At 41.1% G+C, this 18,962-nt stretch overlaps 1 protein-coding gene across 5 annotated transcripts in view; it reads left to right on the top strand.

Moving 5' to 3' along the window:
* The window catches only part of apba2b (amyloid beta (A4) precursor protein-binding, family A, member 2b), a 76,710-nt gene that overhangs the window by 22,113 nt on the left and 35,635 nt on the right, over positions 1-18,962 (top strand). For 3 of the 5 annotated variants that reach the window (XM_031324144.2, XM_031324140.2, XM_031324142.2), the window contains one exon: positions 18,020-18,520. In XM_031324144.2, the coding sequence (XP_031180004.1) occupies positions 18,040-18,520 (481 nt within the window). In that variant the 5' untranslated portion in view covers positions 18,020-18,039. Of the gene's footprint in view, positions 1-3,859; positions 3,870-16,720; positions 16,740-18,019; positions 18,521-18,962 lie in introns of those variants that run through there. The other 2 variants (XM_035999544.1, XM_031324143.2) reach the window with 2 other exon arrangements.

Raw genomic sequence — 18,962 nt, 5'->3', positions numbered from 1 at the left:
TTTTCAGAAACACGTTTCAGTGAACTATCTTCGTAAAATATGAGATCGTATTCCAAACGAGCTGCCATTATGCTCGGTTGTAAAATCCGGGAGCAGCCAGACCCACGTGACGCATTCGTCCAATCAGCTGCCGGTTTTCATTTCTTGGGCGACAATACAGATTAGCACCACCTGCTGTTATGGAGACGTATTACATCTCACGCACAGCAGAATGTACGCTCAAGTCGGCGTCGCTTCGGTGTGTTCCGAGGCACTTTTTTCACCAACTCGGGGAGGCAGGCAGTCCGACTGCCTTTTCTGCTGACGGTCGGCCGTCGGGTTGGTGTGTCAGAGCCTTAAAGTCAATGAGTCTGTTACCTTATTTGACTGAAATCTATGCATTTTCCTTTTATTTCTGACAATTTGATAAACAAAAGTATATTTTGCTTAAGTAAATAAAACCCAAATTAACAAAACTGTTTGAAAAAAATATTTTTTAAATAAATCACAGAGAGTCCAGTACTGCCCGACTCTGGCGAAAAAACTGAGATTAGCTCTCATATTCAAATTAATGTTCTGCTTGTTCTGTTTGGTAAATTGCATTTAGAGAGGATTTTAATTGCTATTTTTATTCTCAATACTTTGGTGCTGGTGATTTTCCTTTGGGGCTGGCTAAAACCTCTTTGGGGGGGGGCACTTATTCCTCTATGCAGGGAAAAACCCTGAATCTGAATGATCCCTACAAACTGATAGAACCAAACTTGCTTACAATTATGCATTTTTTTGTGTGGTGGGAATTTCATTACACTTCACAAAAAGGGGTGTTCTTGTTTGGGTATGCTTTGTGGTGTTCTTGTTTGGGTATGCTGAAAAAGGATTTATTATATTATTAATGTGTTAAAAATGCAGAGTTGGTTATCGGAGGAGTAATGATCTGCTCCCATCCTAAACTAACAGACATGAACTACAACCAAACTGCATCAGTGGCTGTTCAGATTACCTCAGCTGTGCAATGATGTACACGCAAGTCCTTATAATGGTGTGATGACAATGTCACCACTTCATCCACTCACTCCTGTAGGTCGATAAGGGAAGGTCAGAGTCATAGTCTAAAATTGGTCAAAGTGCAGGGGACCTGTGGTGATTGAGTGTCTTGCTCTGAGAAACCTTAGCAGGTGAACCTCCCAGCTGAAGGGTGACCTTTTTATCCACAAGGCCACTATACTGCCCCTTAATACTATAGGGGCTAAATGGCGGGGTCCATGGTTTTAGTTTTAGAGAGTAGATGGATCAAATACAGAGCGATGTGATGTAAGGGGATTCAAATGAGAGCTGCAATAATCCAGATTTCTGTCGTCATGGGATGAGTGCTGCTGTTTGGTCAGCCAGCCCTGCTGATCCCTGTCAGACCCTTTTTTGTCTCTTATGATCCCTGGCTGCCAAAGCAATCTCGGAACCCTTTGGCTATCGGTCTGACAATGATTTTACCTATAGTGGCAACACAAATTTTTCGGAGGTTTCAATGTTGCCGGCCAAGACTTTCTCTTTCGTGTGGCGGTCATTGTTTACTGTTTGATTAGCAACTTGATATGTGAGAATGGAGTTGAAAGACGACGTCTTCGCTGGGATTGTTTCCCAATAAACCGATATCTGCAAATGAATGCAGATTTTTTAAAAGGCAAATAAAAAGCTAAATCATTGACGAAAGTGAATCTGTTCCAAAATTGCATTTTGGCCAATGCTCTCCACACAAACTGTTTACCTGCAGGTAACCAAAGCCCGCTCAAACGTGATTGGTCAATATTACTCGTACTACGGAAACCAGAACTACTCCCTTATCAAAATCTTGTCCTGTTGCCTACAGATTCTTGATTTATATGCAGATATCTGTTTATAGAGATTAGATCCCAAGGGACAGCAAAATTAGTACTCAGTACATCACAGTGAAATGACTAAGGCAATGTATCTACAAGCTGCCGTTTTTGGCATTTATCCTCAGATCTGACCTTTCATAAAATTAATATAAAGCACAGTTCTCTCTATGAGGCATTTTGAACATACTGATGGAACATACACATCATCAGTGAAAACATACATGTAATCCTACACTTACATTGAAAGTCAATATTTTTTCACTACCTTTTGGGATACAGTTATATCTTTACTGCAGACATAAATACCAATTTTTTTTGGTCAACTGTCACTTCAGTGAAATGTCTTTTCAGTTCTAGTCAATTTTGTGTATACGGCCCACAATCACAAGTGTGTGTGTCAGAGGGATTTGCAGTCTGTACAACAAATTACACCCTCTATCTTTAAACCCTCAGTCAGGATAAGGAAAAACTTTGTGCCCTTACAAATGGTAGAAACCCTAGGAAGAGCAACAAAAAGGGACCCAGGGGCCTCATTTATAAAACTGTGCGTAGATTCTATTCTGAAAGAGTTTGTGCACCATAAAGTCAGAATTTTCGTACGCAAAAACAACATTCTGATTTATAACACCTTGCGGCGCAGACCGGTACGCACTCTTGTCGTTATAAATATAAATCCCAAGGTCGTCCCATATTTGTCCTAATAAGGTCCATGTTAATCAATCAATGAATATTGCAGCATTGTAAAGAAGCCCTTGATGACCAATCATGAAACGGAAAAATGGGGAAAAAAACATGATTCAGTGATTGTGAGATCGAGGTGCTCCTAACAGAGGTAGAACATTGAAACAAAATCCTGTTTGGAGGCCTTAACCCTTGTGTGGTGTTCATATTTTTGTTACGCAGCCACTATTCCCGGGTCTGGTGGACCCACCACATTATTAGGCTTTTAAATCAATACAGCCATAACAATTTATGTAAAAATACTAACAGATTTAGCTCAATTACCAATGATATATACATAATTTATTGTTCATATTTGCCATTTACCCCTGTGAGATCACATTTATGATCATATGATCAAGGAAATTCAATTATAAAAAAGGTGAAAAATAGAAACAAGATTTTTGATCATTATTGGTTTATTTATGGTTATTTTTAGAACTTAATCAGAACAGGTGAAAGTGCTTGAAATTTAAAATATTTTTTTACTTTGTGTGGGAATAGCAGGTGCAGAAAGACAACATTCCCACACAGACACCTACAATCAGACACGCCCACATACAGACACACACACACACACACACACACACACACACACACACACACACACACACACACACACACACACACACACACACACACACAGCAGGCCCAGTTAGGAGGAAGACAGTTAAGTTTCATAGCACCTACAATTATTACACTCGGGTCCAGTAGACCCGAACACCTCATATGTAATAGTTATGTGTTGGGGGTTGTACCGTGTGTAGTCATTGAAATTAAGTTATTTGTTATGGTCTTCATAGAAAATGAGCCAAGGCCAATGAGTTTGAGTTAGAAGAAATAATAAATAGCATCATTTTTCTTTTAGCAAACATTGAAAACGGGTCCCACAGACCTGAACACCATACAAGGGTTAAATAGATTTATTTGTTGGATATAAATATCCATTTTTATAATTCATAGATAGACCTAATTGATTGTTATGAAAACTAAATACAAATTTTGAGTGTGCTCACATGCAGGCTAGGGCTGCACAATTAATCGAATTTTAATCACGATCACGATTTTGGCTTCCCACGATCAAATTCACGTGATCGAGCGATATTTAAAATGCTTCATTCCCTTCATAGAACGCTCTATATCAAAGTTTTTTTTTCCCAAAGCTCCGTAAACCACTCTCTGAACATGTGCCTCCATGAGCCAATCAGAGTTGTTCCCTGCACCGTGCAGCTTAGTTTAGATGTAGACAGTCACAGAGGACAGAGTAACGTGAGGAAAATTCCACAACAGATAGCAGTCGGTCATAAGTCGTCACGAGGTTTACCAGTTTACAAGTAAACGCAACATTTTGTCCCGTCTGTGTTGTTTTTCAGACAACAGCAGTGACCAGTGCTAGTTTGAGTCTTTTATCTCATAGCTTTAGCGGCAGACTGTTGTACGTCTGGCTACACGCTCACACTACACTGTTTAGCTGTTAGTATTTTTGCCGTGTTTACTACTGTAGCTAATGGTAGGCTAACGTTAGCTGCTGTGTAACGTGTTATTAGTGTTTACTAGCGTGACAAGCAGCGATGTTTCTGTTGCCTCTAACGTCTGTTTTGGAGCATCAGAGCGCAACGCAGACATTTAAGTGGCACCGTAATCCGCGTTGCTATTTCGTCCGGTAGATACCGGGCACCGGTGCCCAGATTTTAACATGCGCCGTTAACATGAACAAAAAATTGCGTTTCCTGTATCTTTTCACGGCAAACGCGTATGTTTGGAAAGGGCATACTCCTTCATAGTATCTTTCAACAGAGGAATGTAGCACAATATGGATGTGAAAGCAGTTATAATTAGCCTATGTGACAATAAAATTTGTTTTGGTTAAAATCAACAAATCGTGATAATTAATTGTGATCAATATATTGATCAAAAATAATTTTTTTTGTTTGATTTTGGCCATAATCGTGCAGCCCTAATGCAGGCTGTGTGCTATGCATCCAGAGTACTTTATCCATGTGATATTTGTGTTACCATCGGAGTTCACTAAAACGCAGTCTACAAAACCTTGGGAGCATTACGTACGATCACACGCATGGTCAAAAGGTTGCGGAAAACTGGGCACATCTTTACGCATGGAAATTCTTTATAAATCCTGACTTTTGCGAGGAATGTTGCGACGGCAAATTTCACCCTGCTTCATGCAACTTTTTCTTGCGTAACAGGTTTTTATAAATGAGGCCCCAGGCCTGAAAAGGGCATTGTATGTACAGAGTAGGCAGAAATGGCAGTAGTAGAGAAAAAACAGAGGTATAACAATACATAATAAAAAGGTAGCTGTGTTTTCAACAGCTTCTCTGTTGTTTGCATTGCAAACTAAATTATTTTTGTTCAAATGACAGATGTGAAGTAAATAAAGCAATGTTCTCTCCAGCCGTACCAAGTGTCACCGGTGTTGGTTTGCACTTAGTTTAATTACTCATGACCTTTTGCTGCATATTGTTACCGCCTTTGACTCTTTTCCTGCTTCCAACATTAACTACATGATTGTTGGATATACCAAACTTACTTTTCTTCACTTTCCTGGAGCACGAGCAGATAGCTAAAAGGAACATCGCAACTGAATAAGGTTGGCGAAAAAAGGCGCTACGCTTTTCAGTGTCTATTTTTTCGCTAAGAGGAAACTCAACAAAAAGCCATATATATATATATATATATATAATCATTTGAGTCCAAATTCCAAGGTATTTGTAAGAGGTATCACATTCGATTAGAGAATCTAGGTAGAGACGACTGTGTTAAGGACTTGACATTCACTATTTAAACCAGGGCAAATGGCGCAGACACAGTGTGAATGACGCCAAATCTGAGCAGATAGCCTACATGTTCTCCCACCTCGCTAGGTATAGCACTGATTCAGAGCCAGCCTCGTTACCAAACCCATGCACTGGCTGTGTTCCTGCTTGGCATAGCTTCCACTGAGCAATGAGAGTGAGATTTCCCCAAAGAAATCTAGGTTTTGCAATCCGCAATCTTAAAATAGCTTTGAATCATACATTATTACATAGCAGGGCTGCTGCCTCCTCTGTCAAACTGCACTTGCTGCTGTAATTATTGTCTCCTTGTTTTCTCCAAGCTGAAGCTTGATATGTAGAGACTCACAGATGGCTTTTCTGTCTCTCGAAAGTAAATGCACTTAAAAGGGAAACAAAGCTTTGTAGGTTATGCGACGCACATGAATAGATATTGAATGTATAAAAGAACAGTTGCTGGGGAATACGGAAAACTTACAAGGCTACTTCTGGGACATTAGGGCATGTATTAATAAATAAATATAGTTTGTGTGTGTCTGTGTGTGTGTGTGTGTGTGTGTCTCTGTTTGAGTGGAGTGGGCAGATTTCAATCTTCCAGCCTGACTCAGTGTGTTTCCCTTGGGTTCAGTAAAGCATAAAGGATGCTGGGAGTTGTGACACCCCCCACTGAACCTGTCACTGCTTCAGGAGGATTGATGTGACAATTTCTCTCTCACGCACACACACCACACATAGGCAGTCGGATGCAAGAAACTAGAGCTAACTGTGTTAACGGTTAACACATGCTGTCTTACAGGTCACAGGCACAAATACACACACACACATTTGTGCACACACAAATGTCCGTGCAACATGGGGACTGGACTGAAAATCAAAACCAAGCCTCATTGTGTCTGTCTTTTGTTCTTGTCAGGAGTGGTGTTGCTCTTCTCTGTGGACGCTGTCTGCGTGATTAATCCTCAGCTCGGTCAGCTGGCCAGCAGTGATACTGAAACCAAACAAAAATTCACACAAAGGTCAGCAGCATGCATGCTCTCATGATCCGTTTCAGGATGTGCAGACGTGTGCAGGTTGGGCTCGCACATTGCATCACTGCAAAACGGACTACACCATTCAACCCTGTTCTTCAGGAGCAAACATTGACGAAGGGGTACATGTGCCAAGAATGTTTTTTTTTTTTCAATTAACCGTTAATTATACTGCCCTACAAAGGCAAAAGACCTTAACTCGCCAGAGTGTGAAACTGAGAAAAATTACTTTAAAGTTAATTAATGTCCTGACAATTGAGTTATAGGTATAATATTGTAATTTTCACATTTTGTAGTGTATACCTGTATTAATGTATCGACAAAAAAATGTTGAACTGAAATTTGACCTTTGACCCTTTTTAGGAAGTTACTGTATTCTGCCTTAGCATTTCCCACAAAATGACCGGTCATACCAAGGCAAAAGACCTTAACTTCTATTTTATAGCACAATGTTATGATAACAATGATAACTTTTACTTAAAATGTAAGCAATATTAATCCTATTGGACTCACTATGATTAAAAATGGCTTCACATTTATCAACATCATATGAAAATGATATATCAATACATTTTTTCTGTATTTCATACTCATAGTAGTACCACACAGGCAGTCGCATGATTGATTCACACACAGTCTCTGACAGACGTCAGAATTAAGCATGAGAGTGTTTTGATGTTTTAATGCATATAAAGCATGTTCTTCTGTTTGGATATGTGGCACTAATTTAGACTCATTGCAAGAATGAAGTGAACATGAATGACGTGAACATAAAGATGCCGTCATTCATGTGCATATTAAGTAGCCACGTTGGTTTGTTTTGGTCTTATAATACATCCTTAGATGCTCTTCAGAGAGGATGGTTAGTTTAGCCAGCCGTTAAGTTCACAAGAATTTGTCCAAATTTCAAGATTTGTGGCAAACTAAGATAAACAGTTAGACTACAAACCGACAGCTTTTGCTTTAGCTTGTTTGCAAAATTCGCTATTTAGAATAGAGCTGTGTTTGTGTAAACAGCGCGGTGGACGAGAGTGGACTGCGCCCAGACAGAGATTGAAATATATCGCTTCCTACATGTGTATGCCTGTAGACAGGTGAGTGGGTATTAATACGTATTTACTTTTAGGTTTTATTGTAGCCTACTTACAGTAACGAGCGTAGCGGTATCTTTCCCAGTCAGGTACATTGTCGTCCTCGTGTGTGTGTGTGTGGGGTGGGGCGGAAGGGGGGGGGGGGGCATTGCATTTACAGAGTACCTTAATTCAATTTGAGCATTCTGAAGCACCATGAAACAAAGACAAAGAACCGTAACTGATGTTACGGTATTCTGCCTTGGCTTCTCTACGGCTTTTGAAGTTAAGGCAAAGACAACACACAATTTTCTCCCCAAAACAATAAAATTGACTCAAGATATTTGTCCACATGATAAAACAGATCTTTAATGTTCCAAAAATGACAATAACTCATTTTCGACCAAAATTGAGTTACGGTTTTTTCACTTTGCACGGCAGTATAGTAGAGCTGGGGGTAAACGATTATTTATTAAACGATTAATCGGGCGATTATTTTATCGATTAGTCGACTAATCTAACGACTAATTGGACGATTAATATAACGATTATTTTTCTGTTGCTCGATTAATAAAAACCATAATGTATCTCAAATAAATACCAAAAAATTCTTAATAATATATTTTATTAAACAATTTTGCACAGCAAAAAATCTTCTGCTTTACACAAAATAAAATAATTATTTTACTGTTATACAAAATGAAAGGCCAGCCTGTTTACTCTTTTACAGTACCAACATAACTCTCTTGTTCAAAAAAATCAAGTTGTAGTGCAAAAAAGAAAAACACTGTGCAGTGCACAGTACAGACATTCCTTGGATTGTTTAACACAACATAACAGTCCCAACATAAAACCTGATGCATAATCAAACTGACTCTCTTAACTGCTATTCTGTAGGTTTACATGCTAATGCAGCTGTGCACTTTGGTGGTGCTAGGCTAACCAACGCATCTTAGCTCTCTGTGCAGTTTGTTCGTGCTAGGTTAGTAGCTAACGTTCACGTTAGCTAACGTTAGCTACTATAGATAGCTGTGTTCTGCAGCTGTAAGCTAGCTACCATTCAAGCCAACATTAGATGATAACTAACGTTAGCTAAACACAGCTGCCTAGGCGCCAGTAGCTAGCTAACGTTAACGTTAGCTACTAACCTAGCACGAACAAACTGCACGGAGAGCTAAGATAGTTAGCTAGCACCACCTAAGTGCGCAGGCTACACAACACACTACCCAAACATGAAATTAATTTAGCTAACGTTAGTACTTGGGACTATATTTTAAGTATTCCCATACCCTCGATGATTAAGGGCGAGCTGTTTTTTTAGGACTTCTTCTTTTCATGGGGCTTTTTGCAGGGCTTTGTTGGGAATTCTGTGAGGAGGTTGCTGTTTCCCGCAATGTTTTGGTCTCCCACATGTGTGTGTGGCGAAGCGTCGACGCAAAAATACGACGTCGACGTAATTTTGACGTCGACGTCATCAACGCGTCGCTGCAGGCCTACAGTATAGTAAAGACTTTGTTTTCAAGGCATTTTAGTCACAAATGAATGAATGAATGAATGATAAATGAGTTATAGATGTGGAAAAAGGGAGTCTAGGGCAGATTGAGTGAGCACTACAGTTTGTGTGTGTATTCCTTCTTGTGATATGAAAGCTGATGAATATTTTCCTCCTGTTTTCCCTGAGGGGTTGTGTGATTGACCGAACCCAGAAGTTATTTAATTTGCCTGCTACCAAACTGCACTAGCGGGCCTGGCCGTTACTCCTTAGCCTGTCTGTCTCTCAACAAGATAAGGGGATATTTCCCAGCCCAAGATTGCTTGCTATGTTCTGTGCTGTCACTGAATACAATGACCATCACCACATTCAATGAATATTATTAGCATTTTTCTCAGGATTCTGTCAATGTGGAAGACAGCTTTGTGGGAGTAGAAGTACATGCTGTTTTGGCTGTGGTCTGATATCTGAGCTGCCTTTTGGAGAATTAGAGTTGATACTGCGGTGGATTGTCCAGTCTGTAAATGTAATTGTGAGGCAAAACGGCCATTATTGCCAGTTAAACATTAACGAGAAGTCACCTGACTCAGCAGTTTAAAGCCACTGCCGTTGTTCTGGTTTAAAAGGACCTGCCAGAGGTGAAGAGAGTGAAATAACTTCTGTTGATTAAAAGTTGAGGATTAGAGGCCCGAGGAGGGAGCTGTTTCTGGAGAAGGGTCAATAAGAAACAGAATTGTGAAATACCTCTTACTGAGGGATCAGGTAGACCATTGTGTAAGCCAGGCAGCAATTTCTTTCCAGACTTTGAGTGACAATTCAGGAGGAATGACAGTTCAGTTTAGCCAACCAGTATGGCTTAGTGTTATTCTCTGTTTGCTAGGGCTGGGCGGTATATTGATTTTATAACGATATGGGATTAGACAAAACCGTTTATCGATATAGTTTGATGTTGCATTACATAACCAATTTCTTCTGTAAAGCTGTGTCTGTGTTTGCATCTCAACTCCGCCCCCACCCACACACTCTCCTGCAACGTGAAGGGGAGACACAGCGTCACATTTGCCTACAGGGGCCGTGGCCGTGGCAGTTGAGTTTAGCTGGCAAAAACTGAGCATCATGCAGCGACGACCGTAAGTTTAGGCACTAACACAACTAGTTAAGTTTAGGAAAAAGATCGTGGTTTGCATTAAAAACACTCCCCGGGAATGAACACGCGTTTTCTGGGTGAAAGTATTTAGTTTTCCCCGGGAAGCAAACTCCGTTCCTCGGCTTCAAAGCGCTGTGTTTTATGATCCACCCTGACCTCATCCCTCCGCGGTCCAGAGTGTTCTTATACAGTCGCAGCCGCAGTCTATGTGGTGCATATAGCAAAAAATACGTGGACTACATACGAATTAAGTGCTTTACTTTTTGTAGCTATTTCTACGAATGGTTAATGAGAACAGCCTGTAGTTCATAAAAATGCAGCGCAGTGACGATACAGACATTTTCACGAGACGTCTGTAACACTGATGACCTGCCGATGTGCATTCAACCCACGCTGGACTCGTTCATATGAGCAGCCGTCACTCTGAGTAGGGAATCCAGTCTGCAGTGTAGTTCAAACTTCACTGATAAACCAAAGAATTGTACAGTAACAATCGGTTTCATGATCAAATAACGTTTTTGTATCGTACACTTCAGCATTCTCAGAGAAGGCCTTTTTGATTTAATATAGGCTATTTATTTTAGATACACTTGTACACTTACATGTGTTGCAGCAGTACAGTAGTATAATATAGTAGTAATAGTAGTAATAGTCACAAATTACTTTTAGATGGTAGAATAAGTATACAAACAAGATTAATATATTCATTTATTAAAACTTGGATCATAACTTAATTTATGATGATTATTTAAAGCACCAATGAGAGTTTTATGAAAGTACTTTTTTGCATTTCTTAATCTCGCTTCTCATTTCCTGAGATTTATGTGGTCTGTACTGTTTTTGTCAGGTCAACACAAAAAATGACTAATCCCCTTTCAAACAAAAATAAATAGCAAGCTTTTTTTGTCCTGCATGCTTTTACTCCATATTGTATCAGCAGACAGAACAAACAACCATAGTTTTAAGTTAGCAGCATCTCCATAATCTTTATTATCTCCCTTCTTTTTTGTTTGGCTATTAGATTAATACCCATTTATTTTGTTGTCAGATTTCTGCCTGGTTGTGGGAGAGTGGTGTGGGAGGATTTCTCATTAAATCCAAGACAAAAGTGTTTTTCCTGCTGCTAGCATGGGAGCAGTGGTGGCAGTCCAGACAATAAATGGGTGATGTCAAGGCAGCCTTTTCTGTTTTTCCCAAGTTCATAATTTTACATTTATCTGTCTCGGTCTCTCTTACATTCCCTCTCATCAGTAACCAAACCCAGTTGACTGCTTCAATTAAACCCTGTGAAATTGCCCCAGTATTTGTCTCCCTCTGGGGCCATTTAGCTGTGTTTAGCTCTCTGCAGGCTGGGCTTGTTGCCAGGCAAACTTTAGAGAGTGTTTCATGTTCCTCCTTTAAATGTAGGCCAACCTAGCCCCCTTGTGCCACCTGGCCACCCTCAGAGTCCACAAGCTGAAGTAAGTTCACACTGTAAGTTAACCTACGTGATTTGGTTGCATTTAGTGGTCACATTCAACAAGTTTTAAAAAGGCAAAGTGTTCACAATTCTCCTGCTGAGCTAAATATTATTAGAATTACTTTCTTTATTTAGCTGACACATTTGATGACTTTGTTGACTCAAAGGCCTACTGTACTTATCAAAAACATTCACCCAGGGTTTAAAATTGGCAACATCCACCAGCCAAATGCTGGTAAAATATGCAGTTGATAGAATTGGTAGATTTGCTTCACTCACCAGCCAAAAAAACAATGATAATGTATTGAGTGTCTGGTAAAATTTGAACATTCACTATCCATGTGACTGGTGGACGAAAAAGTAAATTTGACGTGGCGTTTTACTTGCCCCAGGCCATCGGTCACCCCTTATTGTTGAACCCTGCCAGAAGTCAATAGGCTCTTATTCCTCCTCTGGGTACCATAAATTAGCGTAAAAGGCAACAGTTGTGAAGATATTTCAGTCTGAACCAAAATAAACATCAATAAATCAGAAGAAACAATTGGGGTATACATTTCTTTCTTTATTATTTTCAGTTTTATCCAGATTTGATACTCCCTCTTTGTTTGCAGTGATTGGTAATCAATTTCCTCTTTTTCTGGGGAAGGTCTCCCCTTTATTCGTGTCTTGGCTACTATTTTACACCACTGTGAAACTGTGTGGAGGCTTGTTGCATGTGTTCCTGAAGCTCAATGATGCTGGGCCACACAAAAGGAACAATCCATCTGGTGTATTCATTCTGCCTGTTGTCAGGGCAAATGTACTTAACACAGCTGACACCAAAAGTGTTGGTAAATTACGGTATGTCCTATGTTACAAAACCTGCTAAAAAAAAAAGGGGGCTATATTAGTTTGAATAATGTTTGTTCTTGTTCTGTAAAAGGGGTTATGTGATGATTGGCTGAGACACTCCTCTAAGAGACTGCAATGGAAAACAAAGAGTTTCCATGGTAACAGTCAAGGCTAAAGGAGGAGGGTGTGTCTGTGGCGTTGTGCTTGAAGTGGCGAGATGGACATTGGCAGGCAGAATGGCGGGGGAGCGAGCGATGCTTTCTGTGGTCCCATGCCATTCCTGCTGCTCACCAAGTCTCTGCTTTCCGTCTCCCGCTTTTCTCTCTTGTTGTCGTCCTGAAGCGAGTGGGAGGCTGTAAGGAGAACAAACACTGAATCTCAATGAGACAGCTGAGGAAACTCATTTTCTCGCTCCGTCTCTTTCTGATAGTGTCTTATTCTTTATTTACAAGCATCACAACTCGGCATGGTCGGGTTATTACACGATTTGTCAACATATGTTTAACGATATGGAAGTGCTGTAAGGGTAGTTTAATGTTCTACAGTTAAATGTTTATAAGATCATGTGATCAGAGCTGACCCTAATGAAGATGATGGATGGCAGCTTCATGAAGGGCAGCAGAGATTATTTCATGGATCAATACATTTTAAGTTTGACATACTTAGTATCTCAGAAATTCAGATTTCTCCCCATAATGCTTGAATTAACTCTTTTGGTCTGTCTGTCAAAACTTAAAGCAGCTGGTCTTTGGAAAGAGAATATCAAGATGGTACATTAGGAAGTGGGTATATTGCAGTTTTGCTGCCACTAGTATAAGTGAAGGTAGGGTGGCTGCAGTGATCGTTTTTTTTAGTAATCGAGTATTCTACCAATTATTTCATCGAGTAATCGGATAAGAAATACTTTTGCTTTACAGTAAACAACAATAGCAAATATACAAAAGAGGTTTCCTTTTTTCGAAAAAGCCTTAATAAAAACTTTTTTATTGACTAAATTGCATACAATAACAGGGATAGATGCTAATATTTTTAAGCACGGGCCGCATGGGCCACCAAGCCCCTTATTCTGTTGGCAAAAGTACATTTTTGGTGGCCCAAATGTAAATCTTATTCACCCCCTTCCCCTTCTTGCCTCTGGCTCTTTACACTGGATATGTAAAAGAGCTGTTCACCCTGCCCAGGTAAATGTGACTGTACAAAGCTTACAGCAGGGCTATTCAACTACACTATTCAGGGGGGTGCATTTTAAGAAGGCTACTGAGGAGAAAGAATAAAGAATGCAGACATCACCGGCATGGTCATTGCTGTGTCATGTTTTCACCTCTCCATGTACCTGAATGCGGAGACCTCTCAGTTAAATACCTCAGTGATTTTGATCATTACTTTCCCACACCCTAAGAGGATTTGTTCATTCATAGGCTAATCCTGTCCTGCCTCGTCCTCTTTCATGGTGAAGCCTTATGGTATGTGTCGGTTTCTCTTCACTGACCCTTGACAAGCAAAGAAAATAGGCTACAACCTCATACAAGCCCGATGGCTACACCTGATTGGACAAATGCGGCACCTGGAGCTGCCTGCTTCCAGATTTTAAAATTAACCATGATGGCGGCTCATTTGGAATACAATCTCTTATTTTACAAAAATAGTTCATTGAAATGTGTTTCTGAAAACATTTTAAGCCATACATAGGCCATACAGTTGCTGAATCTCTCTTCATTTCAGATCGTCAAAGGTCAGTTTAAAAGATTTGTCAGCTTTAAAAGGCTCATTTGCATAAAGCGGCCTGGATTAAACTTTATGCAAATGAAGAGCGGGCGATTCGATGACCCGCTTCTCCAAGTCCTTGCAACGCTACCAGAATGCATTGCACGGCTGCTCCCATAGATATGAATGGGAAGCGTGGAAATGAATCAGACAATGGACACGTACCTTTAGTCTGCATTCACACAGCCTGTGTCGGCCGTCAGACAGCGCGGCAAAAACAGGTCTTTCCATTCATTTTGAATGGGAGTGGTGCATCTAGGCTGCAGCGAGGGGTGCCGGTGAAAATTTACGTAGGTTTATGGTCGCCGTGGTGTTCCTGGTGTGAGCCATAAAATGATCACAGCTGTCGTTTCCAGCGCGAAGGCTCCACAAGTTGTCGCAGCACGTGGTCGTGCACCTCTGAATATTTGTAACTCACCAAATCAGTTCAACATGGTCGGCTGGGAAGACTGGCCAAGCAGGTTCGCCTGTACAGACATTCATTTTGGCTTTGAAATAAATAATTTTGAAAGTCACGTTAATGATTAGAGTAGATAAATGTATTGTTTGGCGGTATGTCTTTGTTTAACATGAATGTGTTTACTACTGTTGCCAGGCAGCCTGCTTTCCTTTACTTCTGCTCTAGTCTCTTCTTCTCTTCTACTACTTCTGGCTTATTCAGATTATTTTGTTCGCACGCCTCGTGATGTTTCGGGGGAATACTTCCAACGAACAATGCGTTGACCATAAACGTCTATGTGCATTCTCGTAGCGCATGCGCTATCTACAGAGGCTCGCCCCACAGTGTCGCGCACCACTATAACCAGGCCTTTAAGCTGCATTCACATTTCCGGCGTTAGACCATGCGGCGAAAACGCAGGTCTTTCTATTTATTTTGAATGGGAATAGTGCGTTAAGGCTGCGGCGGGGCGTGCCGCAGGGGGTGGCCCGGAAAAAACTGCAGCAGTCTGCGGCGAAAAGTGTAGACCGAGTCAACTTTTTGAGAAACTCAACTCGACGTCACGTATCGTGTAACCGGCGATAAGACTTGTCAGTCGGTTTTGAAGCGGTGAGAGAGGAAAACAGGAAACATCACTGCCTCTTTAGCTGCCACAACAAAGTTTTAAAACACTATGAGGGTTAAAGAAAAGAAAAGAAACACAAGCACTGAACTGCCCAGGAGTTTGTGTAACAGCTGAATGTTTGCCAAACAACAGAGCACTTCATCTCTTTTCTTTCTCTCTTTTTCTGTGAAATAAAGCTGCATTCAAGTGCAGTCGGGAAGGTCAAGATCTATAAACGATCTGACGGAAAACAGTAATTGGGAGATATAAAGTCTATATACTTGTGCTACATTTGAGGGTTGAAGAACAACACAGGACGTCACAGTTAACAATGCTTTTTGCCAATAAATCTTAAACCGTTGGAAAGCCTGTTTAGTTCCCTTTCAAATGGTGCCCCATTTGTAAGGAACATGGATTTGTGGGATGAGCAGCAGCGCTGAGTATGTGGGTTGCGCCCATGAAAAATGTATTTGCATTCTTCAACCAGCATTTGTCGCAAGTCAGCCAACGTGGTTGTGTTTACTCTGGCACGCCCAAGCTGATCCCACAAGTGTTCAATGGGGTTGAGGTCAGGACTGCTGGTTGAAGAATGGGATGCCATCCCACAGCAGTGTGTGACCAGCATGAGGAGGAGGTGCCAGGCTGTTGTGGCTGTGTATGGTTCTTCCACACACTACTGAGGCTCCTGTTTGTGAAATGAATAAATTGTTCAATTGCCAATATGTCTTGTTTCTTCAAACTTCAATCATCCAATCCACCAAGTATAAGTTTGGCATTGGCAGAGAAGATTTGGCAGATTTTTCATGGGTGCAACCCACATACTCAGCGCTGCTGCTCATCCCACAAATGCATGTTTCGTACACATGGGGCACCATTTGAAAGGGAACTAAACAGGCTTTCCAACGGTATAAGATGTATTGGCAAAAAGCATTGTTACCACAGAGAAATAATCTACCAAACACAAATTTCCTTACTTTTTGTGCTAAGTTTAGATAATTAATTCTAAATCTGTCCTAATGGTACTAAACAGGTGGGGCAGATCCCATGTGTGTCTTGTGATACACATGCATGCAAATTCAATAATCAGTCAAATCCAAATTCAATAAACAGTGAAATACCTATTACATTACAGAAAAATAGATTTGGGGAAAAGCCACCTGGCTAGGGACTTAAAGGATTTCTAAAATTCACAGCAGTTGTTGTGGCACTCTGGAACAATATAAAGAACAACAGTCGCAACAGCACTGCACCAAAAAACAAAGGCCAACAAAGAGGTCAAAGGGTATCTGTCCCCAGGGGATGCAGTTACCCATAGTTACCAATCCTTACCCTCAGCTCTGGGGAATTGAACGAGGCGGGGCTGGGTCTCTACAGGAGGATGCTGGGATATAATGTGGAGGAAGGAGGGCCGTGTAAGGGAGGTGCATGCTGTGTAGCAGCTGGTGGGGGAAGGGTGAAGCAAAGAGAGATGGGAGGGAGGAAGGGGCTGTTGTTAGAACAGATCCCAGTACTATTGTATCCCAGCTCAGGACCTCAGGTAAGAGATTGCCTAAGTCATTGCACAGTTTTCTAGATGTTAACAAGCTGAGGTCATTTTTAATGCATTAAGTGAAAACCTTTTTAAGTGCTTAGGTGTTTTAAATAAGTAAAATTGCTTTTTTAGATATGTTGCTTTTTTAGATATGTTACTATATTTTATCAGGTGTACAGAACATGTGTGTCCATTTGTCTGTGTGTGTGTGTTTACAAATACTCTGTAATCAGTAACCTCCATGGAAGTGCTCATATTTGTGCTTGTGCTTTGTGTGCACATGTAATCTTTGTCGCCTGACTTGGCTACCTGTGGAACAAGCGCGTGTGCGCATGCGTGCGTTCTTTTCTGTATTACGTTTTTTAGAGGGGATGTGTTTGTGCCAGGTTGTGTAGAGCTAATTAACCAGTGTAATCTCTGGTGATGGAGAATGTAATTATGGTGAAGGAAAAAGGGGGAAAGCAGCAACAACACCCCTCTTGAGGGCAGTTGTTCATGGCAACTGAATGGCACAACAGAGTGGGGATGGCTACAAAATGGATGACAAGGCACAGTGGGTGTGCTTGACAGAAATAAAAATACTCTGAACTTGTTTAGTTGGTTGTTCAAACCAAAAATAAATACCCTTTATCTTGTTAGGGTACTTATTTTTTTTAAAATAATTTTTGTATTGGGGGGAAGTAGGTCTAATACTTTATATCTACCTGTTGCAGTTGCACAGCCTGCTGTTGGATGTTCTGAATGTTGCTTGAATAACTTGTTTATCTAACTGGATTATGTAGCTGTTAAAAGACTGGCCATAATTTATGTGATGTTTGATCATACATGTTTCCATGAGTTTCATCACAGCAATCAGACCACACTGATGCCGGTAGAGGTTCAGCTTCATGATGTTTTGTTACAGGTTTTCACATGAGAAAAAGGAGGTTTTTTTTGGTCTTGTGCAAGCTAGTAGGCTACTTTCTCACCACAGAAGGCACATTTCACTGACTTCTTACCTGCACTATTTAACCAGGTCTAGCAGGTCTCAGCCAAAAAGCTACCGAAGTATCAATCTTCAGTCAGTCATGATTGCCATCAAGTCCAGTGGTATCAGGGCACGTGTGCAGCACCTTTGTGGGGATGACCTTGATTTAACTATTGATTCTTCCTCTGGAAGTGTCCCAATTGGTTTATGTGAAGGCAGTATGCTTAGAGCGGCTCTGGTCTTTGTGTCTATTGCTCTAAAAGCTGAGCCTGAGTGATATATTGCCCTCACACTGTGCCCCTGTTTCTTTGTCTCCTAGGACTGAACCAATAACAATGCATGGCCTGTAAGCAGCCAGTCATGGCTCATAGGAAGAGGCCGGGGACCAGCGGAGGAAACAGTATGGCTGCTCCAGGCCCCGCCTCCGGTCCCACCCCTCATCCTGCAGAGTCATGTAATCTAAAAGCCCTCCTCACTCGGCAACGCCCAGTCCGCTACCCCAAAGAGTCACAGGATCCGAAACCCCTCCCTCGTTCCTGTAAGGCACAGTACTCTTCTCCCAAGTCTCAAGATGTGAGTTGCAACCATCCAGAAGTGGATGTAGATGCAGAGGTTGAAGTGAAGCGGTACAGCAACCCAGCAGATGCAGAACTGGAGGAGCAGCGTCCAGCAACCCCATCCACACCAGAACATGAAAGTAACCATGACCAAGATCCCCATGACCGGGCAGAGTTCCACGCTGGAGCTGACAGCCTGGATGACGACTCCAGCTCTGACTACATTAACAACACCTCAGATGAAGAGGAAGACTATGATGATGGTGAGTACAATGTTAAAGGAGAATTTCGGTTGATGTTGTTAGTTGTCACGTAGTGCTGTCAGTAGCGAGAAAAACGAAAATAATCAGTGTTGCCTACAACGAGTTATGCTACTGCTAGCTTTCGCACCCAGGCGGCTGAAACAGGGCAAGTTTTAAACGTGCTTTTAGCCTCTTAACATGTCCGAGATGTCATTAAAAGTGCTTGTGGCTGCATTAGATGTGAAAGAAATGCATAAAAGTTGTGCTAATTCAGCTCTGTTGTTCCGATGTTGAGACGGCAAGACGATACATAAATATTTATTAATTTAATGATTAAATAAGGTAGTGTCTCCAAACTTACCTCAATTATAACTTGTCTCCTGCTAGTTGTACTACAGCACTTTTAAAAAATAAGCATATGCCTATTTTTGAAAATATTTTTTTATCGCTTTTCGGTGTTGTA

The sequence above is a fragment of the Sander lucioperca genome, chromosome 3, assembly GCF_008315115.2.
Source record: "Sander lucioperca isolate FBNREF2018 chromosome 3, SLUC_FBN_1.2, whole genome shotgun sequence".
Lineage (NCBI taxonomy): Eukaryota > Metazoa > Chordata > Actinopteri > Perciformes > Percidae > Sander > Sander lucioperca.
This window is presented reverse-complemented; position numbering and strand designations above follow the sequence as displayed.